We start from the raw sequence: 27,122 nt of genomic DNA on the forward strand, positions 1-27,122 counted from the left end.
CACGTCCGCCACCGGCGCCCCGGCCGCCGTTGCCATGGAAACCGCGAACGCGAGGCGGGGGTGGGGGCGTGGCCATCCCTCCCCGTGAGGGGGGCGTGGCCCCGCTCCACGGCGAGGAGCCGGAAGCGGAAGTGGGCGGTGCTTCCGGCGCTCCGCGGGCGGCCATGTTGGAGCGGCGGTCGCAGCGCAGCGGCGGGTGCGGGTCTGGCGGCGGCCGGTAGGTTGAGCCCGGCGGTGCCCGGGCCCCGCGCTCCCGGGCGAGGGCGCTGCCGAGCCGCCCGGCGGGGCGGCCTTCGGGCGCTGGAGGCGGAGCTGCGGCACTGAGGGCCCCGCCCTGACCCCCCCCACCGGGCCCGGGAACCGGCGCGGGCCGAGTGTGGGGGCCGCACCCGCTGTCTGCACCAATCACTCCTCGCAGCCCCGCAGGGAGGGCACCGGCCCCCGGCGGCTCTCTCCGCCACGGGGCACTTCTGGCCGGCTAGGGCTCCCGCCGGCCCCTCCTTATCGTGCCGAGCCGGGCCTGGGGAGGGGGGAGCGAGGGACGGGCGCTCGGGATGGGGCATCTCCCCCACCGAGGGGTGGGCTAGGAGGACAGGCTGAGTCGGGAACTGCCCGCCCCGATGCTTCTCGCCCCGAGCCCTTTTTGAGACTCCGCGCCCCTGCCCTGCAGCTCGGCCCTGCCAGCAGCCTGCCTGCCCCTCCGGTGTTCCCGGAGGAGCACTGCAGAGCCCTTTTCTCCAGCTCCGCTCCCGGACAGCTGGACCTGGTATCCACCGGAGCGTTGGGTGTATTTGCAGCTGCACCAGGAGTGCTGCGGACCTGAGGTGCCTCGGCACTTTAGGCAGGGCACTTCTCCCGGGGGTGTTTCAAGTGAAGGAAGCTGCTGCTGGGTGGACAGACTGAGGCTGTGCCTGCTTGTGGCTGGCTTTTGCTCCTTCTGCAACTTGCACAGCACAAAGCAAGACCAAGCAGATCAATGTTGGGATGTCCTGTCCCTGATAAGATGTCACAGCGTCTCCAACATCAGAATATCCCTGAATGTGTCCCGGCTGCTCCCGGGATCACTGCAGCCAGGTGATCTGTTTTGCAACCTGCTGAGAGCGTGTTCTTAGTTGTGCTTCTCCATTGCTTTCTCCCTCTCTACCACCTTGGGATTAAGCTTTACATCCTCACTGGCTTTGCTGTGCCTGCTCCTGCTTGTTCATTTTGGAGGTGGCAAATCTCACTGCTGGCCGATGATGTGGCTCCATCCCAGCACTTCCCTGCCTGCCTCCCCTCCTCCCTGGGAGATCCTGTGCCTGTCACACAGCAGCTGTGTTATCCTCCTCCAAATCCTTCTGCCCGTGACGTCTGCAGAACACTTGACTGAGATTAGGCTGTCATGTGGAGGCTCTTACCCCCCTGCTGACCTGTGCCTCCCCTTCTGCTGCTGCTCTTGGCTGTGTGTGTCGGGCCGGGTCTGGCACTCCTGGGCTGTGGGGTTGTGGTGAGAGCAGAGTGCTGGGAGGAACATCAGACATGAGTGATTCTGTGCTCTGTCTGCTCAGGCATTAGGCTTCTGTCACAGCTTTCTTGCCTGACCACTGCCTTCTGTGACAGTCTGACACCTTCTGCCATTCCCTCAAAAAGGTTTTTCACTGAATCCTCCATCTTATTTTGAGAGGTATCAATGAAGCTGAAGACTTCATAATGTAGCACTGTGGCCAGATGTGTCCTCTCAGTGTGAGAGGATCACAGTTACAGTTCTCCTGGGTGCATCCTAAAGTCCTGCCTGGACTGCTTTTCAGTGCCTTCTTCTTTTTTTTTTTTTTTTTTTTTAATCCAAAGCAATAGTGAATGCCTTTGTCCCAGGCAGACAGCTGTGTGGTGCCCTGGGAGTGATCCCAGTGTCATTCCTCAGGCCATCATAGCCTTGGCCCCACTGATGTGTGCTTCCTTCATGCTGCTCTGCTTGAATTTCCTGCTTCCTCCTCCCTTGGCAGCGAGTGCCCTTGGATCAGCACCAGTTTGCTGTGGCAGCAAGCTGCAGACGTTGTTCAAACAAGGGAAGGGTGAGGAGTGGGGATGCTTTGCCACAGCACTCAGTGTCGGTGAAGCGCGACCGAAACAGCCTCCAGCTCTGCTGTCAGGTGTTGGGAGAGTGGTGCTGCTTTGGCAGGGACTCAGAATCAGTTTTTGAACAGAATTGGTTAGGAAATCTGGAAAATTGGATGTGATGCTGGGGTAGATTTGAGGTGCTCAGGCCTGCTTAGTGTCAAGAGGGCTTGATCTTGGGAGAGAGCCCAACACAGGGCTGCTTTACCAAGGGAAAATGGGGTCTGGTTACCCAAAACTGGGGCACGTTGAGCTCGAACTGGAGAGAAGCTGCAGATTTCACTGAGAAATCAGAACCCTTTCATTGGAACCCTTCATCTTGGGATGGCTTGGTTGGGATAACCTGAAGTCTTTGTTAGGTTTGAGGATAATTCTGCAAGAGATGTTTTAGTTTGACTGCACAGATCAGTGATATGGATTTTCTTGACAATGCTTCCAACTTGGGTTATGCCCAGAATCTGACCCAGCGTTTTTGAGTGGCCACAGCTGGGCTTAATGTTTTCAGGTCCCTGCTTAAAAATGCAAGATTATTTCACTTCCTGTCAGCTAACTATCTTCTCTCTCCTTTTGAGGTGTCAAGGGTTGTTTTTCCAGTAGTTTGGACCTTTTTAAAGTGCCCGCTTGCCTAATGCCATGAATATTGCAGTGAACAATGTGGAAGAAAAAGCTGTCCATTCCTGGTCAAGAATTTCCTCTGCAGGACAGAAAGTGCTGGAGGAAGCCCTGCGAGTCTTTAACCCCATGTCCAAGGATCTTTCTGACACAGAGACCCAGCTGGTGGCTTTCATCCAGGGCCTGAAGGAGGAGGGCTACCAGCCCACGATTCTGAGGAGCAAGGATGTGTATGGGTACAGCTCATGCACAGCAGACACCCCAAAACAAACAAAGGAGAGTGCCCCACACAGCTGTGCCAGCACCCAGGCCTCTCAGAGCCTGGATGGGAACTCTGTGGCCAAGGTGGCCAATTCACCCTCCGGTGTCTCGGTGAGCTCTGGGAAAGTCTCTTCTCAGCACATCTCTAAAGGGGATTCCACAAATCTCCTCTTGAGCTCCTTGAAGCAGACACGGTCCGGCACTTCCAAGGCAGCAGCAGCGGGTTTCCCCGCAGGCATGTATCCTGATGTGTACCCAGCCATGAGACTCTCAGTGGTTCTGGAAGCTCTGGTGCCACTGAAAACATCCTCATCCTGTTTGGAGTCCAAGTACACACGGGGGCGTCTTGGGAGCTCACCCTCTGACCTTAAACTCCTCCAGGCTTCGAATCCACCCCGGCAGTTTTCTTCAGGCAAGACCTCTAAAATAACAGAAGGGAAGGGCTACAAGCGCCTGATAAAGGCAGCACCAGATTCTGCCACCCTGGCTTTGAACCTTCTGAAGGGACCAAAGGGTGGGGTGCTGCAGGAGAGCAATGCTTGCAAAGCCTCGGGAGTCCTCAATGGGAGAGTCACAGGAAGCTCCTCCCAAGGCTGCACTGCACCACTGCAGTCCAAGTCCTTGAAAATTATAGATAAGGCACCTCTGGTGGGAAAAGCAGAGTGGAAGGGCAGCAGCACTTACCGGGGAAGCATTGGGCAGAAGAGGAGAGGAGCTGCAGAGGTAAGAGAAGCACCACAGAGGAAGAAAGCAAATACCATTCCTGTACAAAAAAAAACTCGACAGGCTCAGAGCACTTTGAACCTGCTGAAATTTCGGGCCATCAAGGTGGGCAGCTCTTCTTCTGACGATGAAGTGAGGAGGAGAGCACAGAAGATTCTTAGGGTCAACCTGTCCCCCGTGATCCGGATTCAGCCCTTGTCTCACTCTCACAGTGTTCCCTGAGTTTCTTCACTTCGTCACTTTTTTTTGTAAGTAAGTAAATACGAGCCTGGCACCAAAGCACGGAGAAGTTCAAGAAGTTCTCTGGTGCCTGGTGACGATGTGTCGACCAACCTGCAGACGGAGCAGCCTGCTCTGGTGCCGTGTCTGCCCCTGCAGTGCAGAACTGACTGCAGGAGCACAGAACCCTGCTGGGAGCAGCGGGATGGGGCCTCTCCACACACCCCCACAAGCCAAGCGGGGCTGGGGACTCGCTCCCCCCAGCGCGCTTCCGAATGTGGCAGGCTGCACTCTCCTGCAGGGGGAGAACACGGGACTTTCTCATGACATTGATGCACTGTGATAATGCTCTTTTTCAAGCTGTACATTTACTGGTTTTATTTTGGTCAAATTTTATAACTTTATTATCTATATATCTATATATCCATATATGTGCACATGCCCCAGCAGCGGGGGGCAGGTGCACTTCCTCCATCCCTCTGGGATTGGTTTTGATAGCTTTTGTTCCCCCTCCCCTTCAGCCAATCTTTTGTTGGAAGGTGCCAGGATTTCTCTGTGATTCAGTGTTGTGACAGTCTGTTCTCTTGAGCAGCTCAGAGGCAGGCAGTGTTAGAGCCACTTGTTTGTCTCCAGAAATGCCAAGCAGTTTGGAGAATTACCAGCTGATAATTGAGTATAGTTTTAATCATATTTTTGGTATTACCTCTGCTGTAGAGTGAGGGAATGTTCTGGGGCCATGCCTGCAAGTGTGCCTGGCATCTCCAGGTGTCTCCTATGGCTGTTGGTAGTAGAAACTCTAGTAGGGGGTTGCCTCCAAAGAGCAGTTCCTCCTCAGCACCCAGTGCAACACCCCAATTGCAAACGTAGAACATGAACTGTGACTGTGAGAGCCAAAGGGCTGGAGTTGTTTATAAGAAGTGTATAAAGTGTCCTGCCCACAAGGTAACAGCTTTGCTGTTGCTGGATGTTTCAGAAGCAGGTTGTAGGTGCTGGTGGAGATGGCATGGGCTGTGCTTGGAATGTATTAGAGACATCTTGCTGGTCTCAGAGCTTGGTGGGATATTTGAGCATAAAGAAAAACAGGAGTTGAGAGGATATATGTAAGGATAATAATGTATATTTAAACACTGAGAGTTTCTTTCCACTGGTTTATGGGGGTGAGGCAGTAGGAAGAGAGGTCAGCACCGTGTTGCAGTGGGAGATGGCTTTGCTGTGCCGTCTGGTATGTTGTGAGAGGGTGTGAGGCAGGTGTGAAAGCTGCTGGAGCACAAGCTCTCCACGTCCCCAGGAGGCACTGCAGAACCACTGCCTGCCTCAGCCATCCTGAGCTGCAGGCACACCAGGGGCTGAGAGTGCAGACTGTGAGGGTGGGGCTGCTCCCCAGGGGGAAGGATCCACAAGCTCCAGGAGAAACACCACCTTGGAGGGGTCAGTGCTGCCGCTGTCGCCTGGGAGGGATGGCTTCCAAGGAGGCAAAACTGCAATGAGATGCTGCAAAAAGAGAACCTGGCGGCTCAGGGAGAGGGAGAAGTGTCAGACCAGGCACGAGCCTGGCCCTGTATGCTGCCATGCATTCAGATCTCAGCAGCCGTGGGCTACTAATCCACTCATTCTCTCACCAGCTTAAAATACCAGTTATCTGACCTAGTAATCTCTGTGGACATTGGCTGAAGAGATGTTCTCCCTGGGAAGCCCCAGCTCCTTATGTTTCAGCCCCTCCTTAGCACCTGGCTGGATTTCAGCGCTTTGCAAAAGAGGTCAAGATCGGATCCCCAGCTCAGAGAGCAAAACTGCAGCACAAAGAGGAGCAAGGAGGTCCATGAGGGGGAGAGAGGGCAGGGAAGCTGGACATCCTCAGGTGCAGCTGGGGTTCTCCCCCCTTGCCCAGGTAGAGCCCAGTGGAGGTTCTCCCTCAGAGGATGATGACAAGCTCCAAGTGACACAGGCAGGTTTTGTGGGGTTTTACTGTGCTGCTGTTGGAGATCAGAACTTGCAGTGTTTGAGACTGACCTGTGAATGACGCTGGTTGGCTGCAGAGGAGAAGGAAATATTTTTCTTCTGCTTCTGTGTTTTAAAATGCCCTGGCAGAAAGTTCCCTGTCCTGACTGGATTAACAGGGACCTTCCATCATTGTTAACTGGCCAAAAATTGCTTTTTCCCTTTTGTTCCCATCCCTCAGACCTTTCTTATTCCCACGCTCTCAAATGCCAGGTCCTGAAGTCTTGCACTGGAGTTTCTCTTTTTGACTGTTTCCCAAGGAGGGCTCTGAACTCCTGCCTGTGGTATCGCCCTCTGACAGGCTGCTCTGCAGCTTCCTCTGTTCCCAGCCCCATATAAGGGCACTGAGCACAGACATCCCAGCTGAGTTCCTGCCGCCAGTGGGGAAAACATCAGTGCATCAACAAGGCTGAATTCTGGTGGAGGAGGCTTTCCTGCCAGCCTGAGCGGGAAGCTGAGCACCTGAAGCCAGGTTATCAGGACACATCCTTCCCCCCACTGCACTGCTCCCTGCTTCCCCACTCCATCACCTCGTGTCTTTCACAGCTTGGGTCTTTGCCAGTCAGGGACTTAGCTTGTACTGCTGCTTAACACATCCAGCAGAACACGCTGCCTTAGCTCTGCCATGCCTTTCCGGGCACTGAGCTGAGTTCTGTGAATACATGGTGGTGACAGATCACCCGGTGTCTTTCCCAGGCCACCAGCAAGAGGTCCTCTGCTCCGCAGGGAGAGGCAAGCATTAGAAGTGCTTCTGTGTCACTGAGGCTCCTGCTGGGGAACCAAGCACCCTATGGCCCTGTGCTCAGGGACTTGTGCATGATCATTCCAGTCTCTGTCAGCTCCTCTGCACACCCCTGACAGACTGCAGAGTCCCTCAGCTCCTGGGCAGCTCTGGAGCTCATTTCTCTGCCCTCCTATTGTCTTCTTTTCCCCTGGCAGGTGGCTAAAAGATTGCAGGTCCTGATTCACAGAGGAGGTTTGCAGCTCCTGGTGCCAGTTTGGGCAGTTGCTGCCTGTTGGCTGTTCCCAGGGACTCTGGTGCTGGCAGGCGTGGGGCCTGCAGCCTCTTGGTGGTTGGCTCTGCTGTCCTGCTCCTGGTGACCTGGGCCTTCAGCTCTTGGTGTGCAGGAGGCCACAGAAGACACTGGTGTTTAGAGAATCCAAAGGGTTTGATCAAACCACACCTGCATAAGGCCTGCTCCAACCAGAGATCTCTCTCCAGAGGTTCCTTCCACTCCGTGTTGTTCTGTGGTGGCAGAGTGACAGATGCTTGCCTTCCAGGGAGCTGTGCAGTTGTGTCTGGAAAGGCACACAGAAATACTTTGCCTGAAGTGCTGTGGACTCTGCTGGGTGTGCCATGTGCACGTTGTTCAGACCTGTTTCTATATTAGTCACTTTGAATTCATCCAAGTGCCTAACCTGGCCTCTTCCCATTCCTGGGCACCATGACAGCTGAGAGCTTTGGAGCCTCTCTTAGGAATGGTTTTACTGCATGGATTTGTGCCACTGTCACTTCAAGAAATAATTCAGCCAGCAGTCAAAGGGCTGTTCTTCCAACAGAGTTTGTGGAAATCATTTCTCCTTTTATTCCACTGCCAAGAAGCAAGAGTTTATGTTTTGCCTCCACCAGACAAGGCCTTGGAGCTTCCTGTGTGCTTCAGATGTCTGTCAGCAAGGTCCATGAGGAGAGCAGTATGTCCAGCAGGCAGCTGAAAGGGAAGCTGACATCAGATATCAGTTGAAATCACATTGTTAATTGGGAGAAATGTTTTGAAGCTCATGTCCACTCTGATAAGATTGCACCTTCTGACACTGCTTTCAGTTTGAGAAGTTTCTCTTTGGCCTCTTCCCCGCACACCATGTTGCGTGGTGCTGCTGCTTCCAAACTGTTTGTGTCCCCCCTGCCCAGCACCAGCTGCCCTGGTGATCCTTGTACAGAATTTCTTAAGCACTATTCTGCACATTACAAAGGGATTCTTTTGTTATTCCTGTTTTGTACCCACTAGTGGCATTTCTGTGCAAGGAGGAGGTGTGCACTGTGGTGTGTTAAGAGCACTTGTATAGCTGGGTTTGTCTTGGAGAATGGCATCACCTGCCCATCCTGCAGCACCCTCACTCACTAGGCCAGGGGGGCAGTGGGCTGAGCCCCCCTGCTCTCCAGCTGCCCGTCTTCTGCTGCATGTCCTCCAGGCCTCCCTGACACACCAGCAGCACTGCTCCACTGGTGGAAGTTTTCCAGCTCCAGCTGTGGCAAGAGGGTCCAGGTTGCTTTGAGATTTGGGCTTGAGCACAGAATTTGGGCCCTTACAGTTGTGACTTGTGCTGGACTCATGGCCAGACCTTGCCAGGATGTTGGAGGGTGCAGCATTCCAGCAATTCTCCCATTTGGGTCCATGTTCCTTGCTCTGTGTAGGAGCTGGGCCTTTGACCATGGCACAAGGGACACCTGGGGACAGGGAGCAGGTGTGTCTTTCAGCTGCAGATGGGCAGTGCTATGCGAGCTGGGCAGCTTCCCAGGCAGGAGAACATGTTCAGATGGGAGGATCTATGTTTTTGCCGTGGTTGGCAGGGTCAGTGCCGAGCTCTGTGGAGCACCTGCTCCTCATGCAGGTTGGTTGGTCTGTGTGTGACAGTTTGTGTTTCAGTCCTCAGAATGGCACTGTCCTGTTTGCTGCTGTGGGCAGACAGGGCTGGTTTTGCAGGATCTGGGATGGCTTGAGGAGAAGACAGCTGTTCTGGGGCACCTGGCAGTTTCTTGATGTTGCTGGAGCCCTTGGGTGGGCTGGAACCATCCGTGGAGAGGGCTGTGGGACAGGCCCTCCTGTTTGGAGCTCTGTGCTAGATAGCACTGTGCTTGGTTTTCCTTCCCTCAACTTTTACCTGCCTGGAGCTGGGTGCCCTTAGAAAGGTCTCAGATGCCTGACTGGCTGGGGGAGCAGAAGCCTTGTCCCAGAAGGCAGGAGAGCCAGCCCTGAACCCTGGCTGTAGCTGTGGCTGTGCTAGCACTTGCAGCTTGGCCAGCTGCCTCCAAAGCCATGGTGCTGAGGCCAGACCCCTCGGTTTGTTTAGGAGGATCAAGGGAGTCTGATGAAAAAACAGGAAGCTGGGATTGTGGGACCTGGCTGGCCAGCTTCTGCTGCAGGAGGAGATCTATAAACAAGAGGAGCAAGGTGTGTAGCACACCATACTGACAGCACTTGTGCATCCCATCCCTGCCTGGCTGATAGAGCTGATAGAGCCCATCCTGCTATCTCTGGCAGCACTGTGCAGGTGCTGGTGCTCAGGCTCTGGGGCAGGGATAAGGGGCTGCCCTTCTGCAGCAGGTGCCCTTCCCAACCCTTGGTTTCCATCCTTCATTTCTTGCACAGACTTGCCCTGCTCGGTTGTACCTGCCCAGGTACCCTCTGGACACTGTTGCAGGGGGGTAGCACCTCCTCCAGTGAGCATCCAAAATACCTTCCCTTGCGGGGACAATTAGGACTTGTGCTGGGGAGTTCCTTCAAGGCCTTATTTTCATAGAATCATGGAAAGTTAGGGGTTGGAAGGGACCTCAAAAGATCATCTAGTCCAACCCCCCCTGCCAGAGCAGGGTCACCTACAGCAGGTGAGTCACCTACAGCAGGTGATTATCCTCTGGGACTCCTTGTTGTCTTAACTAGCCCTGTCCATTCCTCTTGCCACAGGCAGCCCCTGTGTGAGCCTGAGGATTTCCCACAGGCACAGTCAGGCACGTGGTGCTGTTTTTAAAGAAGGTGCTGCAAAGCTAACCCCAGAAATACCTCCCCTCCTGCCTCCGCTCCACCACGCTGCCACCAGGATGGAACAAACTGAGTGTCGGTGTTTGCGGCAGGAACGGCACCGTGTGTGACGCCGTTCCCTCCTGGTTCCCCATGCAGCGCTCCCAAGGAGCAGCGTTTCCTGAGCAGAGGCACAGCAGCTTCTCTGAGGGTCATGGGGGCTCTGGGTAGGCTGTGACCGTCCCCTCATCTCTGCCAAGCAAGAGAATCATTCTGTGCTGCAGGATCACCAACCTGCTCCAGCTGGGACCAGTGCCGCCGGCTCAGCCACGGATGTCTCCCGGCATATGGGGATCCTGAGCAATGGCCGGAGAGCAGTGACTGCAGCCCACAGGAGGGCGAGTATCTAATTTTTGTATGATGAATTTCCAACAATTGACCATCTTGTTCTTGAGTGGACTTTTTACTGTTTCATTTGTGTAGAATGTTTCTGAAGCTATATTAATGTTAAATGTTTCATACAAGGCTGGGCTGCTCCACACTCAGTGTTGTATATTTTGGAATGACATTGTTTAGTGAAAAGACAGCCGTAGTGTTATTCCTCTCTTTGGAGGGAACAGGACAAAAACCAGACTGTCTTTTTTTCTTCAATGAAGTGAACTTTTTGTTATGAAGTCCTAGCAGGTGTCCAGCCCTTCAGTAAAATGGTGCTCAGAACCGCCCAGCGTGTCCAGCTTTTCTTTGGGCCTTGCCAGACTGCTCCTCCCAGCCCTGTGGGAACTCTGTGGAATGGTGTCTCCCCCCATGTGCCCCACCACTATGTGGGTCATACTCAGCTGGAGACCATCTCCACCTCTTCCCCCTAAACCCCTCACTAAGGTTTGGGGCTGCACAAACCCCATTAAACAATGCCTGGCTCAGGATGGGAAACACTCCAGATGAGTGCCACTGGTGCTGAACTGGTGTGAACTGGCATAAATCTGTGTTCCAGGTTCCTAGAAACACGTCAGGTGGGCAATGCACTGTCAGGAACTCTACGAGCCCCTTCTTGCATTCCTGACCACATTCCTGCCCACTCTGCAGCTGTGGCTGACCGATCCCCATTGTGCTGTGGAGCCAGCTGGCTTGACACGAACGCTGGTGGGACCCTGGCCTCAGGCTGACACCAGCTCTGCTGCTGGAGTTCATTCGTTCAGAAGGGAAGTGGTTAAGTGGTTCTCCCGCTGGCTGAGGATGTTCAGGGAAGCGTTGGCCACCCGCTGAGCCCACTGAAGTCTGTCCAAGCAGGGCTGGCTGGGTGTGAAGGGCTGCCCCAGGAGTCTGGGGGCTCTGCAGAGGCTTGGTGGGGGCCTTCTTCCAAGTGCCCCAAAGTGGTGAGCACTGCTGGCTCCTGCTGCTGGTTCCCACTGCTGAGCCTTTTGCTCTGTAAGTGGTGGAGGAAGTGCTCTGATTAATGCCAAGAGGTGCTGGTGGAGCCAAGACCACGGGTGCCTGAAAAAGCAGGGGATGCTCGGCAGCTCTGGAGCACTGGTGATGGGAGGGCTGCGACAGAGCTGCTGGCAGATCTCCAGCCAGCTCAGCTGCCTCTGGCGAGATACTGGCCACCCCCTCGTGTTCAGCTGTGGGGCAGCTGAGGAGTTGCAGCTTGGGGTGGGAAGTCAGACCAGAATTCAGGGGAGCCAGGAGGTGCCTGGACACAGACTAGGATACCTTATTTGTCCCTCAGACCCTCCTCCTGCTTCTAGCTTGCTTTTCAAGGTCAGAGATCCTGTTACAAGTCGCCTTTATCAGGCCACTTTGGATCTCCTCAGAGCAGATAAGGTTTGCTTGGTAAGTTCCCTGTGATACAGACACGCTGGTCAGTGCTAATGGCTCTTTATCAGCTTAACTCCTGCCAGCTCCCTTAGCCCAGAAAGTGATTGTGCCTGGCCACCACTCTGTGCTGCCAGAGCCTCCCTGCACCACGCACAGCCCTGCCCTTCCCCCAGGCTTCCCAGCCCCTGCTGCGACCACATCCATGGGGAGTTGCCAGGGCTCTGCCCACAGCATCCCTCACCTCTCCGAGACACATGGGACCAGCCTGCACTATGTTGGAGTATTCCTGAGGACACGAGTTTTGGCACCACCGTGTCCAGCAGCTTGGGGAGCCGCTGCTTTGTCTGCCTGTGACCTTGCTCACTGGCGGGTGGTCAGGGCACGGCCTTGGCGTGGAGAGCACATGGCTCCTCTTCCTTCCTTCGACCTCGGCTAATAAAAGGCAGCAACCCTGCAGGACAACGAGGTCTCTATCGAGCCCAGCCCCGCGCATGACTCTGCTCCCCGTGGGGTATCGGGGCTGTCGGCTCAGCTCCTGCCCGGCCGGTCCGAAGGATCCCAGGCAGCACCGACCTGCACAGGGTGAGTGGCTAAGGGGACAGTGTTGCCCATGGTGCCAGCACGAGAGGGGAGGAAAATCCATCGGGCCCAGGTGCCGAGGGAGTATGGTTGGCTCCCAGTACCGCTGCACAGACGAGCCCGCACGGCCCAGAGCGGGTCAGGCCGGGCTGCCTGTCTTGGCGGTCCTACATACTGCCCGTCTGGGCACGGCAGCCCTGGGGCGATGCCGCCTCCCAGCCTGGGCCCAGGGCACCGCTGTGCCACGCGTCGGCAACTCCTGCCTTGTACCTGGCCTCTGCCTCACCTTGGCTTAAGCTCGGAGCGGGCAGGTCCCTCCCCTCGCCTGGCACGGCTGCCGGAGGAGGAGACAGGCGCTGGCTGCCGTCCTCCAGGAACAGCCGCCGAGCCCAACCCGAGCCCGGCGGGGCCAAGCTGGCCAACTCACAGTCCACTCGGGGCACCGGACACCAGCCCGGCACACCGGGCCCCGCGGGCACAGGTAGGAGTCGGCATGCTGGCGGGGAGCCCCGGGCATGGCTCAGCCCCGGGGCACGGCACAGCCTCTGGTACCGGGCACAACCCCGGGGCTCAGGCCAGGCATCGGCAGCTGGCACACAAGGAAGGAGCCGCAGGGTCCCGGGGAGAGACGGGCCGGGTCCCCCCTGTCCTCAGCGCACTTTCTGGTGCTGGCGTGTGCCGGACTTTGCCCGGGGAGCCGTGGCGGTGGGGAGGGCCGGTTCCTCCCTCGGGAGGAAAGCTCCCAGCCGTTGGCACTGCGGCTGTGCCCAGGTGGGCTCCCCATGGGGCCGATGCCAGACACTGTTCCCCCCTGCAGCCCTGCCCTGCCCTGCCCTGCCCTGCCCTGCCCTGCCCTGCCCTGCCCTGCCCTGCCATGCCTTGCCATGCCAGTGCTCCCGTCAGCCTGGGCGGGAGGGGTACCGTCGCATCACCGGGTGCCCGTCCCACCATGCCGCCCCGTGTGCCCCGCTGCAAGCGGCGGCGGGCGCGTTCCTGCCGCGCCGTGCCGGGAGCCCGGGGAACGCGGCGCCGCTGCCTCCCCGGCCCACCAGGCACCTTTTGTTCGCCGGCGGGCCCCGCCGTGCCGGGGCGTGCCCGGGCTGCCGACGCCTGGCCGGCCTGGCCTCCGCGGGCGGGCAGCGGAGGCCTCCAGGCAGAAGGAATCGGCAGTGACATTCCCGTAGCCTGGAGACCGCCATCCCTTTCAGCGGGCAGCCCATTTGAATAAGAATCGTGCGCGGGGAAGGGGGGCCGCCAGCCGCCGCCATCCCATCGCCGCCCTCGCCCCGGCTCATTTCTGCACGCCCCAGCCCAGGGGGCAGAGGTTTGAAAACGCCCTCGCCCTGGCCTTGGCCCCGTCGGACACCGCAGGACGCCAGGTACCGAGGGCACGCGGGGCTCGGGGACTCCCGCACCAGCACCCGTTCTCGCACCGCTTCGCCTGCAGCCTTTGGCGCGGCTTCGAGTGGGGACGGTGGCGGTACAGAGTCGCGACTGTCCCCGCTGTTCCGAGCCCCCCTGCCCCACGCTGGCTCCTGTGCGGGGACAGGAAAGATGTGTTTGGGCAGCGGCGGGGATAGTCTTTGATCTAGCGATTGCGAGGCTGGAAGCGGACAGTACAGGGAGAAAAGGAAGCACAAAAGGCAGCTTCAGCCTAAATTTAACAGTGGGACCCCGGCCAGCAGCTGGGATGATGCCCTTGACAGTCGGCTCCGTCTTTCCTGGCCCCTCTCCCTGGCCGGCCCAACACTGGGACCCCCCCAGGGACACCAGTGACATTCACAGGGATGAATCATGGCACAGCCTGTGCAGGGCCTGGGGGTACAGGGCATGGCCACATGCCCGGGTCCATGTGCCACAGCTCTCCACGGTCATTCAGGGCTCGGTCATGGCCATGGGGGTGGGCACTGGGTGCCACCCTGCAGAACTTCAGGACCCAACTGCCCTGGCCAACCCCATTTCCCGGTGCTGTCCCCTGGGTGCACTGCAATGCTGGGGCTGGGTGGGTGCACCCTAAGGTGCACGGCCAATTTGGAGCTGGGAGAGGCCAGGCCCCAGCCACCCTGCACCTTGTGCTGTACCCCATACATTGATGCAGCACTGTTTCTGAGTCTCTCCAGGCAGAGCCCGTGGCTACCAATGGACCTCCTGGCACTCACTGTCCTCCTGGGTAAGCACTGACCTCGGTGGGGCACTGTGCACAGCATTCATGGTGATGGGGCCTGCGGTGGTTGTGGGACCTCAGCTCGGGTGGAGGAGGGAGCCGGGCGGCAGTGGCGATGCTCCCTGGCCAGCGGCACACCGGGCCCGACTGATGCAAATCCCAGCAGGGAATGCAGGCTGCGCTGAGCCCCGCTGGGATTAGCGAGCGCCTGACCTGGCTCCTGGCTTCCCCTGGCACCACTTGGCACCCCGGGGGCTGCCCAGCCCCCCAGGAGCACAGACATTCACCCCTTGTCCGGCCCCTCAGTTCTCGCAGCAGCCAGCCCCCCACTCACCGCCCGCCCGGCCCTGCTCCCTGCCCCCCAGTCACGAGGCCCTGGGGCTGCTGCCAGCACCTTTCCGGGTCACAGAGCTTCATGCTGCATCAGTGGGTTGGGAAGAAGAGATGGGATGGGATGAGATGGGACAGTTGGGGGTGGGGAGGGTGCCAGACAGGCATTGGGGTGCAATGGGAGTTTGGAGGTGCCTGGAGGCCCTAGTGCAGTCCTTAGCCTATGCCCTTATGCTCCCTGCAGTGGGGTTGCCAGCAGCAGTGGGCTGGCAGGAGCCTGACCCGAGCCATGGCTGTGCCAGTGGCAGCTGCTACCCAGCCACTGGGAACCTGCTGGTGGGGAGAGCCCCACGCCTAAGTGCCACCTCCACCTGCGGGTTGGATGGGCCCCAAGAGTACTGCATCGTCAGTCACCTCCAGGTGAGCCCACCCAGCCCTAGCATAGCCCCTGCACAGCCAGGCAGTGGCACAGCCTCCAGCCACTCATCCCTGATGGTGCCACTCCCCTGGCACAGGACTCAGAGAAATGCTTCACATGCGACTCACGGGACCCATCCCTTCCCGAGAGCCACCGCATCGAGAATGTCATCTACGTGAGTGGCCCTCACGGCCAGCGGACCTGGTGGCAGTCAGAAAACGGTGAGGCTGGGGCAGTGGCAGGGCTGCCCCCATGTGCATGTGCCTCAGGGCTGCATGGCCATGGGACCTGGGGGGTCTTTCCTGGCCTTGGATGTTACCTCCCCATCCCCACCCAGGTGTGGAGCATGTCAGCATCCGCCTGGACCTGGAGGGCGAGTTCCATTTCACCCACCTCATCATGAAGTTTAAGGTAGGCACCAGCATGTGGATGCCTAGGATGGGGTGGGATGAGGTGAGGTGGGATGGGGTAGGCCTGTGGGAGCTGCGGTGCCCATTCGCATCCCAACTGGGTGTCCTGCAGACATTCCGCCCTGCAGCCATGCTGGTGGAGCGTTCGGCTGACTTTGGGCGCAGCTGGAAGGTCTACCGATACTTCGCCTATGACTGCTCCAAGCTCTTCCCTGGCATCCCCAACCAGCCCTCGGGGCTGGTGGATGAGGTGTTGTGTGACCAGCGCTACTCTGAGATTGAGCCCTCCAGCCATGGGGAGGTGCGTGGGGCTGGGGTAGTGCAGTGGGGGGCTGGGAGACTGGGGGGGTTCTGGCTCACCCGCTACTTCCTCCACAAGGTCATCTTTAAGGTGCTGGACCCCTCCATCCATGTGGCGGATCCCTACAGCCCGGACATCCAGGGTGCGTGGCTGGGAGTGCTGGGGTCATAGGGCTGGCAGGGTGGGTGCTGATGATGGTCCAGGTGATGATGGTTACCCTCTTAGACCTGCTGCGTGTTACCAACCTGCGAGTGAACCTCACTAAGCTGCACACACTGGGGGACAACCTGCTAGACACACGTCAGGAGGTACTCCACAAGTATTACTACGCTGTGGATGAGCTGGTGCTGCGTGGGAGCTGCTTCTGCCATGGCCATGCTGCACACTGTGCCCCAGCACCCGGCGCCCCAATGTCCTCTGTCCCTGGCATGGTGAGGCTCACACAACTGCTGGCATGGCACGGTGCCCCATAAGATCCATCGACCACACTGAGCTGGGTGCTTCCCCCAGATCCACGGGCGCTGTGTCTGTGAGCACTACACGCAGGGGCTGAACTGTGAGCGCTGTGAGGACTTCTACCACGACCTGCCCTGGCGCCCAGCTGAGGGCTCCAACACCAATGCCTGCCGTCGTGAGTGCCTAGCACTGTCACCTCGCTGTGCCCAGGGACTTGTGGTCCTGTGTGCTGGTCTGGGGGAGTTGGGATCCTGCATGATTTGTGGGAGGGATTCAGCATTCTGGGAACTGTGGCTTGGGGGTGTGCTTTGAGCATCTCGCATGTCAGGCTTTGGGGTGCTGCAAGTGGGGCTGGGGCTTGGGGGGTCAAGGTGCTACAGGCTGTGGTTGGGGCGGCAGAGGTTAAGGTGCATCCTGCTGGGATGTGGGGCTGGGGGTTCTGCATACTGAGGGGCTGGGATGGAGGAACTGCATCCTCAGGTTTGGCACTGGGGGTGCTGCAAGGCAGAGGGTTGGGTTGCTGCATGCTGTACCACGGTGCTGTTCCCGCAGGCTGTGACTGCAACGAGCACTCACAGCGGTGCCACTTTGACATGGCTGTCTTCCTGGCCACGGGGAACACCAGTGGGTCTGTGTGTGACGACTGCCAGCACAACACCATGGGCCGCCGCTGCCATCTCTGCAAACCCTTCTACTACCAGCACCCCCGCTCTGACATCCGCTCCCCCACTGCCTGCGCCCGTGAGTGCCCCAGCACCCCGGCCCCACAGCTCACCCCAGTCCCACAGCTCGCCATGCCAGCAGCCCAAGCTCCTGCCCATTCTCCCTCCCTCCGCAGCATGTGACTGTGACCCAGCAGGCTCACTGGATGGAGGTGCCTGTGATGGGCACACTGATGTGTCTCTGGGCATGATTGCGGGGCAGTGCCGCTGCAAAGAAAATGTGGTGGGTCCCCGCTGTGACCGCTGCCGCCATGGCGCCTACGGCCTCAGCCATGGAGATCCACTGGGCTGCCAGCGTGAGCTGTGACACAGGGATGGGTGTGGGATGATGTGGGGTGGAGGGATGGGGATGGTCGGATGGAGATGGAGGGATGGGGATAGAGGGGTGTGGGATGGATGGATGGGAATGGAGTGATGGTGATGGAAGGATGGGGATGGAGGGATGGTGGAATGATGATGATGGAGCAATGGGGAGGGATTGATGGTGATGGAGGGATGTGGGACAGAGGGATGGGAATAGGGTGACGGGGATGGAGGGATGGTGGAATGATGATGATGGAATGATGGAGAGGGATTGATGGTGATGGAGGGATGTGGGATGGAGGGATGAGGAATGTGAGATGATGATAAAGGGATGTGGAGGAGGGATATTGGTCCTGGAATGGGGACAGTGATGGGGATGGAGGGGCAGTGGGTGGAATCACCTGGTATGGGGAGAGGGGGCCATGAAGCCCATGGGCTGTGAGGCCATGTGTCAGGCCCTCATGTGTGGGGGTGTGTGCATGTGTGGGGGGCAGCATGCAGGTGCGACCCACGGGGCACTGTTGCGGGCAGCTCCCCCTGCGACCCCATCAGTGGGGACTGCTACTGCAAACGCTTTGTGGCCGGGCGCTCCTGCAGCCAGTGTGTGGTGAGTGTCCCATCCTGCCCCACACCATGCTCTGTAGCCCTGACTCTCCCCAGCCCCACAATAACCCCTAGGGCCAGGCTGGCCCTACACATGCCCCATTTTCCCCCCTTCTCCCTGCAGCCTGAGTTCTGGGGCCTGAGCTATGATGTGGGGGGATGCCGACCCTGTGACTGCGACTTTGGGGGAGCTTACAGCAACCGGTGGGGCCCAGCACAGTGCCTGGCTGGGCACAGGGATGGGGAGCAGGAGTGGGGAGATGGGGGTCAAGCACAGAGGGAGGGAGGGACAGGGATATTGGTGGAGGAATGGGGACAGAAGGGGCTGAATGGGGATGAAGGGATGGGGGGTGGATCTCCATCTCTTGAGATGGAGGGATGGGGACAGGAATGGAGGGAGGATGAGTGAAGACAGAGATGGAAAACAGGACAGATAAAGACAAGACTGTTACCTCCAGGTGCTCCATGGAGGATGGGGCATGTCCCTGCCGTTCTCACCTCATGGGGCGTCAGTGTGACCAGGTACAGCCCGGCTTCTTCTGTGCCCACCTCGACTACTACACCTATGAGGCTGAGCGGGCCACCGGACATGTCCACAGCCACCCCCAGCTCCCAGTGAGTCTCTTGGGGGGTCCTTTGCACTCTCATCCTGGCCTTGTGCATGGCTGTCACTGTGCACCGTGCTCTGTGCATGGCTGTGTCCATGCTCCATGTGTGGCTGTAGCCCTGTCCTGCATGTGGCTGTCACCATGCACTGTGCATGGCTGTCCCCATGCATGGCTCCTGTCTCCTGACCCCATCCCCACAGGGTGCTGTTCGGGCCGAGGTGCCCCCAGACTGCTTGGAGTATGACACTGGGGAGCTTGGGGGGCGAAAGGGACGCCCACGGCCCCACCGCAGCCCTCCCCGTTCCCCTCAGCCCCGCAGCCCCGCACGCCGTGGCCGCCAGCAGCCCTCCAAGGTGAGTCCAGGGGGTGGGATGGGCTATAGCAGGGTGCAGTGGGGCAGGGGGAGCCAGGGGCAGGGCTGGGGCTGAGCCGTGCTGGTACCCTGCTCAGCCTGATGTGGAGGAGGTGGTACGGGACGACTCCGGGCGCATGGTGACGTGGACAGGATCGGGGTTCGCCCGGGTGCGGGATGGGGCTGGCCTGACCTTCCGTGTGGATAATGTGCCCTACCCCATGGACTACGAGCTGCTGGTGCGCTACGAGCCCGAGGTGAGCATGGCTACGGTGACAGCCATGGCCACGGCATGTGTGGCATGGCATGTCCCTGACACTGGTTTGTTTGTTGCTGCAGTCAGCTGAGGACTGGGAGGCTGTGGTCAGCGTCAGCTCCCAGGTGCTGCCCACCAGCCCTCGCTGTGGGAACCTACTGCCCTCTGAGCAGATGTACCGTGAGAACCTGCTCCACAGCCAGAGGTGGGATGAGATGGGATCAGGGCGGTGTGAGACTGGGGATAGGGATGGGATGAGAGTGGGATGAGGGTGGGGATGAGATGAGGATGGCGATGAGATGAGGATGGGATGGGGACAGGGATGAGGACAGAGCAGGGACAAGAACAGCCCTGCCACACTCACAGAACTGTGGGATGGGATGGAAAGGATGGTTCTACCACTCATGTGAGGGATGGGGCTGGGAACAGGGATAAGTAAGGTGGACAGATGCTGCTGCAGTCCCTTGTCCACCCTGTGTCCCTGCCTGCCTCCGCACAGGTATGTGCTGCTGTCTCGGCCCTTTTGCTTTGAGCCCAGCACCCCCTACGAGGTGACCATGAGGCTTCAACGGGCTGGTGTCACCCAGCGCCACCCTGGTGCCTTCATCCTGATTGACTCGGTGAGGGGGGTCCTGCTGCAACCCACACCAGCAGCTCACAGCGGTGGGCTGATGGGCAGGGATGTGGGAGCATGAGCTGTGGTGGGCAGTGACATCCACCTGGTGCTCCATGTTGGGTGTGGTGGGGATGGGGATAGGATAGGGTTGGCCATGTGGATGGAGATGAAAATGGGCACGGGAAAGGGAGTGTGGATAGAGATGTAGAGGAAGATGGGGTTGGATGAGAATGAGATGGGGGTGGGAAAAGGGAATGAGAATGGAGATTGGCATGTCAGTGGATAGGTATGGGAAAGGGGCTGTTCATAGGGATGAGAAAGGGGGTGGGGATGGAAATAAGATGTGGATGAAGATGGAAGTATCAGTGGGACTGGGGATGTTGGTGGAGCTGGGGCTAGTCTTGTGGGTGTCAGTGGAGATAAGGGTAACGATGGCTGTGGGGATGACAGTTTGGATAGGATTATTGCTAGAGCTGGGGCTTTTGATGGGGCCAGGCTGGTCAAGCCCCAGCAGGGTTGGATCTGTCCCAAGGCAGATGGAGCTGGCCCAGAAGCAGGGGCCAGGTTCTACGTCAAGGAGTGGTTGTGCCCCCCCAACCCTGTTTCCTCTGTCCCTCCCACTGCCTGGTGCAGCTGGTGCTCCTACCACGGGTGTCAGAGCTTCCGGGCTTCCATGGAGCAGAAGCAGCAGCAGCAGCACGTCGGGAGGAGCTGGAGCGGTACCGGTGCCTGGAGGCATTTCGCATGGCCCCACCATCCCCTCTGGCTGAGGCCTGTGCCCGCCTGGTCTGCAGCGTCTCGGCACTGCTGCACGGCGGGGCACTGCGTGAGTGGGTGGGGATGGGGCTGTGCCAGGTCTGGTGGGTCGGGATGGGGCTGTGCCCACAGTGGGGTGGAGAGGGGGACCCGTGCTAGGGCATCTGGATGAGGCCATTCCCATGGCAAGGGAGCAGTGGTAGGGTTGTGGGGAGGATACAGGCAGAGTGCTGGCAGGATGCAGACAGGGCAGCCTGGCCCCACACTGTCCCTCCTGCCCACAGCCTGCCAGTGTGACCCACAGGGCTCCCGCAGCAGCGAGTGCCAGGTGCAGGGGGGGCAGTGTGAGTGCAAGCCCCATGTCCTTGGACGGCGCTGTGACCACTGTGCCCCAGGCAGCTATGGATTCGGGCCCCTGGGCTGCAGCCGTGAGTAGCAGCCCTGTCCTGCCCATCTATCTGTCCATCCAGCCACCAGAGCCCTCTTCGCTGCCCATCTGTCTTTCCGTTTGTGTGTCCATTTCAGCCCTTCTGTCCTGCAGCTGGTTGGTGGGGTCCCAGTTCTCCTCTCTCCATCTGTGTTTCCATCCATCCATCCATCCATCCAAGCCCCATCTTTCTGCCTGGAGTGGGTGCTGCACTGTTTTGCACTCCTGTGTCCACCTGTCTGTCCATCTTCCCACCCATGTGTCCTGTGAGCTGGGCATGCCCTGAGTGCTGCTCCCCTTCTGTCTATCTGTCCATCCCTGTGTCCCCTTACCCTTGTCCCTGACCTGAGCCATGCCATCCTGCAGCCTGTGCCTGCTCGCCAGAGGGTTCAGTGTCACAGCTATGTGACACAGTGAGTGGACAGTGCCAGTGTCAGCCTGGTGCCGTGGGCCGGCAGTGTGACCAGTGCCAGCCTGGCCACTGGGGCTTCCCCACTTGCCGGCCCTGCCAGTGCAATGGGCACGCTGAGGAGTGTGACCCCCGGACTGGCAGCTGCCTGCACTGCCGCGACCACACCGCTGGCCGGCACTGCGAGAGGTGAGCATGGGCAGGGCAGAGGGGAATGCATGGGGTGGGGTGGGATGGATGAGATGAGATAGGATGAGATGGGTTATGAGATGATGGGATGAGATGCATGCAATGAAATGGGATGGAATGGGATATGACAGTATGGGATGGGGTGAGATTGGATGGGATAGTGGGATAGGACATGATAGAATGGATGCAATGGAATGGTATAGAATGGTATATGATGGGTTGGGATGAGACAGAATGGGTGGGATGGGATGTACCCCTGGGGTGCTCATCTCTCAACCTTGCAGGTGCCAAGATGGTTACTACGGGGACCCAGAGCTGGGCTCTGGGCAGCAGTGCCGGCCCTGTCCCTGCCCTGGCTACCCTGGCACTCAGCACTACCACGGCAGCGCGTGCCACGCTGATGAGGAGACCCACCACATCGTCTGCCTCTGCGCGCCCGGATATGCTGGTGAGGGGCAGGGTGGGCACAGTGTAGCGGGGATCCCCTGGCCCCAGGGCTCCAGGATCCCCAGCATCCACAGCTCCCCATCCCCACAGGGCCCCGCTGTGACCGCTGCTCCCCCGGCTACTTCGGGGCACCAGAGATGGAGGGGGGCATGTGCCGGCCGTGCCAGTGCAACAACAACATTGATGCCAGCGACCCGGGGGCCTGTGACCCCCGCACGGGGCAGTGCCTACGCTGCCTGTACAACACTGATGGCCCTCACTGTGCCCACTGCCAGCCTGGCTACTATGGCAATGCCCTGCACCGCAGCTGCCGACGTGAGTGGGCATGGGGCTGTGCCGGGGTGGGAGGCTGTGCAAGGGTTCGAGGATGTGCAGGGGCTTTTTGGCATGATGCAGGGACTCAGGGTGGGGGTGAGCTTGGGACTAGGTTGGGGTGTGGGGGTGATTGGGGTTGTGCTTGGGGGTTGAGTAGGGCTCAGTGGTACCTGAGGGTTTGGGGCTGCCAGAGGAATTTTGGGATGTTGTGGGACTTCGGGGTTGTTGGAGGAGTTCGGGCTGTTCCTGGAGTTGGGGCAGGGCAGAGGAGAGTGATTGGGGTCAGCTTGGGGGGTGCTGAGCTTGGAGGTTTTGGGGATATTCATGTGTTCAGGGCCAGGAGACTTGGGGTGCTGGGGCCATGTGCCAGGATGGTACAGCCTGAGACAGGGGTAGGGGCTAAGCCCCTGCATGTCACCCACCTGCCTGCAGGTTGTGGCTGTGACCCACAAGGCACCCTGGCCTCCCATTGCACCTCTGGCACCTGCACCTGTGACCGCAGCACGGGCGCCTGTGCCTGCCGGCCCAACGTGATGGGCAGGAGCTGTGACCGCTGTGCACCCCACTTCTGGAACCTGGGGGGGCCAGAGGGCTGCGAGCCATGTGGCTGCCACCCCACACATGCCCTGCACCCCTCCTGTGATGCGGTGAGACCTGAAGCACCCTGACACCCTGGCACAAACTCTCCTGCCTTTCTGGTACCCGGTGAGCTGCCCAGCTCAACACGCTGCCTCCACTGCAGGTGACGGGGCAATGTCAGTGCCAGCCTGGATTTGGAGGCCGTGTCTGCTCTCAGTGCCAGGAGCATCACTGGGGAGACCCTGAGCACGAGTGCCGAGGTGGGGGCATGTCCCAAGGTCTGGGGTGCACGGGCTCTGGGGACATGGGGGCCCTGAGGAATGGGAGGTCTTGCATAAACAGGGGATCATGAATGGGCCCTGGGTGCTTGATGAGACTGTAGGGCTCTGGGGGAATCTGAGGACATAAAGGACCCTGGGGACACAGTGGAAGACTCTGAACATGGGGGTCCTGGGAAGAGAGTGGGATACTGGGGACACGTGGGACTCTAGGGACTCAGGAGATCTTGGTGACATGGTGAGATCATGAGAATGTGCTGGGATCCCTCGGATGTGGATGGCCCTGGAGCTATAGTGGGATGCTGGAGTTGTGGTGGGACTGTGGACTATAGGGGATCCTGGAGACACAGTGGGATGGAAGTGGACATGGAAGACCCTGGGGACATGGTAGGATCCTGGAGATGCAGGGAGACATGGTGGGATGCTGGGGCCATGATGGCACTTTGGGGATGTGAGGGTTAGGGTCCCTGAGGAGGCCAGGAGATGATGCTGACTGTCTTTACAGCATGTGAGTGTGAGCCACTGGGTGCCGTGAGCCTGCAGTGTGAGCAGGCCAGTGGGCAGTGCCAGTGCCGGCCAGGCTTTGGGGGGCTGCGCTGTGACCGCTGCCAGCGGGGATACCAGGAGGCCTTCCCCCACTGCTCGCCCTGCCACCCCTGCTTTGGGCGCTGGGACCCAACCCTGGGCAGCCTGCAGGATGGTCTGCAGCGCCTGGGGATGCAGGCACAGGCACTGCAGGAGGGGGGGGGCATGCCCCAGCTCAGCCCCCACCGCCTGTGGGCACTGGAGGAGGCCCTGGGGCATGTGGAACGGCTGCTGGGCAAGGAGAGCAGCCCTGGAAGCTCCCTCCTCAACGAGCTGCCTGGATGGCTGGATGGCACCAGGCAAGTGTGAGCGGTACACGTGGGGGGATGAACCCCATTTTGTCACCCAAAAAAAGATTGACGCTTCTCTTCCACCTTAAAGGATGGAGCTGGATGATTTCTGGAAGCAGCTCCAAGATCTGGAGCAACATCTGGATCAGCTGGCACAGGCAGATGTGCAGCACCGCGACCGGCTAGCCGGGCTGAGCCATTGGCTGGGGGGGCTCAACCAAACCACCACCCACCTCCAAATTCTCCTCGGCACAGTGGCAGCTGCTGGATTTGGCGGTAGGAGCATCCAGTGAGGATTGGGGGATTCAGTGGCAGGCATCCTGGCCAGACCCTGACACACTGGTCCCCACAGAGTCTTACCGCAGCATCCTGGCATCAGCAGAAGGCTCGCGGCAGGCAGAGGCAGTGGCTAACAGCACAGCTGGTGAGCTGAACAGGTCACAAATGACACGATGGGCAGCCGAGCAGGCTTTGCGGCAGCGGGGCGATGCTTTCCGCCGTGGCACAGCTGCGGCACGGAAATCTTTGCGGGAGACACAGAAACGGGTGATGGGACTCAGCATCACCAGGATCAATGAGAAGGTGAGAGTGGGACCAGTGAGGGGCAAACAGCCCCCCCCCATAGAGTGTTGAGCTGCCAACTCCACCACTGGCGTCTCCACAGATTTGTGGGGTGCCTGGGGACCGGAAATGTGACCAAGCACCTTGTGGAGGAGCATTGTGCCAGGACAGCAGGGGAACACGGCGCTGTGGTGGACCAGGATGTGCAGGGGCACTGCCTGTCTCTGCTCGAGCCCTAGGCAGTGCTTATAACGCCTCACAGCAGCTGGAAGTGGCATTGGGACAGTTGGGAGTTGTGGCACAGAAGGTAGAAGTGGAGGTTCCATGGCATTTTTTATGTCCCCTTGTGTCCCCTTTGTGTGGCATGCTTGGGCCCTTTCTATGCCACTTTTGGGGTACTCTCGTACATTCCACTTGTGCTCTTCCCAGGCCATTTTGATGTCCCCTTCCATGTCCTTTGCATATCCCCCTGGACATCCTGCTTGTGCCCTTTCTGTGTGCCCATGCATTCACCCTGATTGTCTCTCTTATGCCCCTTTGCAGACACCCCTTCTGCCTCTTGTGTGCCTCTTTGGGCCACTGCTGCCCTCCTCCTTTATGTCCCTTTGCACACCCACCCCTTTCCATGCCCCTGTGTACCCTGTTGCACAACCCCTCCTGCCCCCTTGCACACACCCTCCTGTCTCCTTGCAGGCCCCCCAGACTCCTTTGCACCCCCCATTACACACTCTTACATGCCCCCATCCTGTCCCTCTGCCCCCTTGGCCCCCTCTGCCACCTCTTCCTTGGGGCTGCCCCATGCCCCTGCTCAGTCCTGTGCCCCCCAGATGCAGGAGGTGCAGGAGCTGGCGCGGGGGGCACGAAGCAGGGCAGAGGAGGCACTGGGGCGCTCACAGGCTGCCCGGCACCGCGCAGAGAAGGCGACAACCCAGCTGCGGGACTTCATCCGCCGTATCAAGGCCTTCCTGGCAGGTCGCACTGGCATGGGGTGTGCACATAAGCATGGCAGGGGTCAGTGTGCCCACCCTGAACCAACTCCACTCCCATGTTCCCCCAGAGGAGGGAGCTGACCCTGGGAGCATTGAGATAGTGGCCCGGCAGGTGCTGAACATCTCCCTGCCCAGCAGCCCTGGTCGGATCCAGGAGCTGCTGCAGGAGATGCGTGAGAGCATCGGCCAGCTGGAGGGGGTGGATGCAGTGCTGAACAGCACAGCACAGGGGCTGGCCAAAGCACGGGGGCTGCTGGTGCAAGGACAGGATGCCAGGTGAGTGGCAAGGGACATGCTGGGGCGGGCGGGGAATGAAGGTCCATACTGCAGTGCTGGGAGGGGCTGGAGCTGCCTGTTGTGGCTGCAGGGAGCGAGCAGAGGGTGTGAGGGATGAGCTGGCAGGGACGCAGCGGGCACTGAAGGAAGCACGAGCACAAGCAACAGCAGCAAGAAGCACCCTGCGGAGTGCCAGGGATGCCATCCGGGCAGCTGAGAGCAGAGCCAAGGAGGTGAGAGGCACCAGGGCTGTGAGTATGCCAGGCTTGGAGAAGCAGGGCCAATGCCACTGGAATGGATGGAGAGTGGGAATGGTGTTTGGGCCATGCTGGGGGCAATGGGGTCAGTGCTGTGGGGACGCAAGCAATAACACTCAGTGCCATGGGTGCACTGGAAGTAATGGGGTCAGTGCTGTGGGGGCACTGGGAATTATGAGGTTGGTGCTGTGAGTATAATGGGAGTAGTGGGGTTGGTGCCATGGAGAGCAAGGCTGGTACCATGGGCACACCACGGGTAGTGAGGCTGTGCCAGAGGGCCATGAATAATGTGGGGCAGGTGCCATGGGTTTGCCAGGTGGTGGGGATGGCACTGCACACAAGCACGATGGCAGCCTGTGCCTGTGTCTGTTCAGGCGGAGCGCAGGCTGCAGGTGCTGGAGGGGAAGGAGTTGAGGGCACAGCGGCGACTGCGGGAGCTGGCACAGCGCGTCACTGCCCTGCAGAAGCAGGGCCAGGATGCCCGCTCCCTGGCACAGCAAGCCAAGGACGGGGCACAGCGTGCCACCGTCGCCTCGGGGACACTCAGCCAGGTGAGCCCAGTCCCTGTCCAGCCACGGTACCACACCAAGGGGGTGTGGGGTGCAAGGGGGGGCTTACTGTCACCGTGCCTTTGTGCCACCAGGACCTGGCACAGGTGACGCAGCGCTACATGGTGCTGAAGGGCCGGGTGAGTGGGCTGTCCGGGATGTCCAGCGGCGCCCTGCAGCGTGTGACGCAGCTGACAGCAGAGGCCAGGGACCTCCTGGACAAGGCCAACGGCAGTAAGAGGAAGCTGGAAGGTGAGGGGGGAACCTGTGGTGGGGGCCACTCCTTGCCACCTCAGTTCCCCGTGCATGGCTCTTATTGTCCCCCTGGACACATCCTGCCTGATGCCCCAGGATGTGTCCCAGAGGCTGACACATCCCTGTCCTGCAGAGCTGGAGCAGCACTTCGGGGCCAACGAGCGGGAGATGGCTGCGAAGGCGACGCGACTGCTGGCGTTGGAGCAGCGGGTCTGGGGGCTGCTGGAGGAGATCCGGGAGAGGGCCAACGCCTACGCCACCTGTTAGGCTCCGGGGCTGGCCCTGTCCCGCAGCCCGGGGTCCCGTCCCCTTCCGCGGGAGCCTGTGGCGCGGCCGCGCCTGCAAATAAAGCCCTGAACAGCGGCTGCCTGTGTCCGGTGCCTG

General features: G+C 59.4%; 2 protein-coding genes across 5 annotated transcripts; both read left to right on the forward strand.

The window, feature by feature from the left end:
* The first annotated feature begins 148 nt into the window (after positions 1–148).
* On the forward strand, positions 149–26,037 carry CCDC71 (coiled-coil domain containing 71). Of its 3 annotated transcripts, XR_003988065.1 has the most exons (3): positions 149–217; positions 2,667–9,292; positions 26,026–26,037. XR_003988065.1 is itself a non-coding variant. In XM_030458497.1 (2 exons), the coding sequence occupies exon 2, from the start codon at positions 2,728–2,730 to the stop codon at positions 3,910–3,912; it is 1,185 nt and encodes a 394-aa protein (XP_030314357.1). In that variant the 5' UTR covers positions 149–217; positions 2,667–2,727; the 3' UTR covers positions 3,913–10,365. The 3 variants fall into 3 exon arrangements, 2 of the variants coding, with proteins under 2 accessions (XP_030314357.1, XP_030314358.1); XM_030458497.1 differs by lacking the exon at positions 26,026–26,037 and having other exon boundaries at positions 2,667–10,365; XM_030458498.1 differs by lacking the exons at positions 149–217; positions 26,026–26,037 and adding an exon at positions 1,045–1,074 and having other exon boundaries at positions 2,667–10,365.
* On the forward strand, positions 12,439–27,099 carry LOC103538400 (laminin subunit beta-2-like). 2 transcript variants are annotated; one of them, XM_030458494.1, is made up of 35 exons: positions 12,439–12,519; positions 14,159–14,208; positions 14,777–14,952; positions 15,048–15,171; positions 15,288–15,361; positions 15,473–15,661; positions 15,740–15,803; positions 15,887–16,092; positions 16,172–16,292; positions 16,670–16,858; positions 16,956–17,135; positions 17,637–17,749; positions 17,870–17,949; positions 18,204–18,360; positions 18,554–18,706; positions 18,804–18,962; positions 19,045–19,166; positions 19,461–19,581; positions 20,211–20,403; positions 20,618–20,761; positions 21,127–21,358; positions 21,643–21,806; positions 21,896–22,120; positions 22,553–22,767; positions 22,863–22,959; positions 23,483–23,861; positions 23,944–24,128; positions 24,205–24,434; positions 24,517–24,720; positions 25,247–25,385; positions 25,471–25,678; positions 25,770–25,911; positions 26,310–26,486; positions 26,579–26,735; positions 26,872–27,083. In XM_030458494.1, the coding sequence occupies exons 2-35, from the start codon at positions 14,178–14,180 to the stop codon at positions 27,003–27,005; spliced, it is 5,484 nt and encodes a 1,827-aa protein (XP_030314354.1). In that variant the 5' UTR covers positions 12,439–12,519; positions 14,159–14,177; the 3' UTR covers positions 27,006–27,083. The 2 variants fall into 2 exon arrangements, with proteins under 2 accessions (XP_030314354.1, XP_030314355.1); XM_030458495.1 differs by lacking the exon at positions 18,554–18,706 and having other exon boundaries at positions 25,241–25,385; positions 26,872–27,099.
* Positions 27,100–27,122: the final 23 nt, after the last annotated feature.

The sequence above is a fragment of the Calypte anna genome, chromosome 12, assembly GCF_003957555.1.
Source record: "Calypte anna isolate BGI_N300 chromosome 12, bCalAnn1_v1.p, whole genome shotgun sequence".
In the NCBI taxonomy this organism is placed as follows: domain Eukaryota; kingdom Metazoa; phylum Chordata; class Aves; order Apodiformes; family Trochilidae; genus Calypte; species Calypte anna.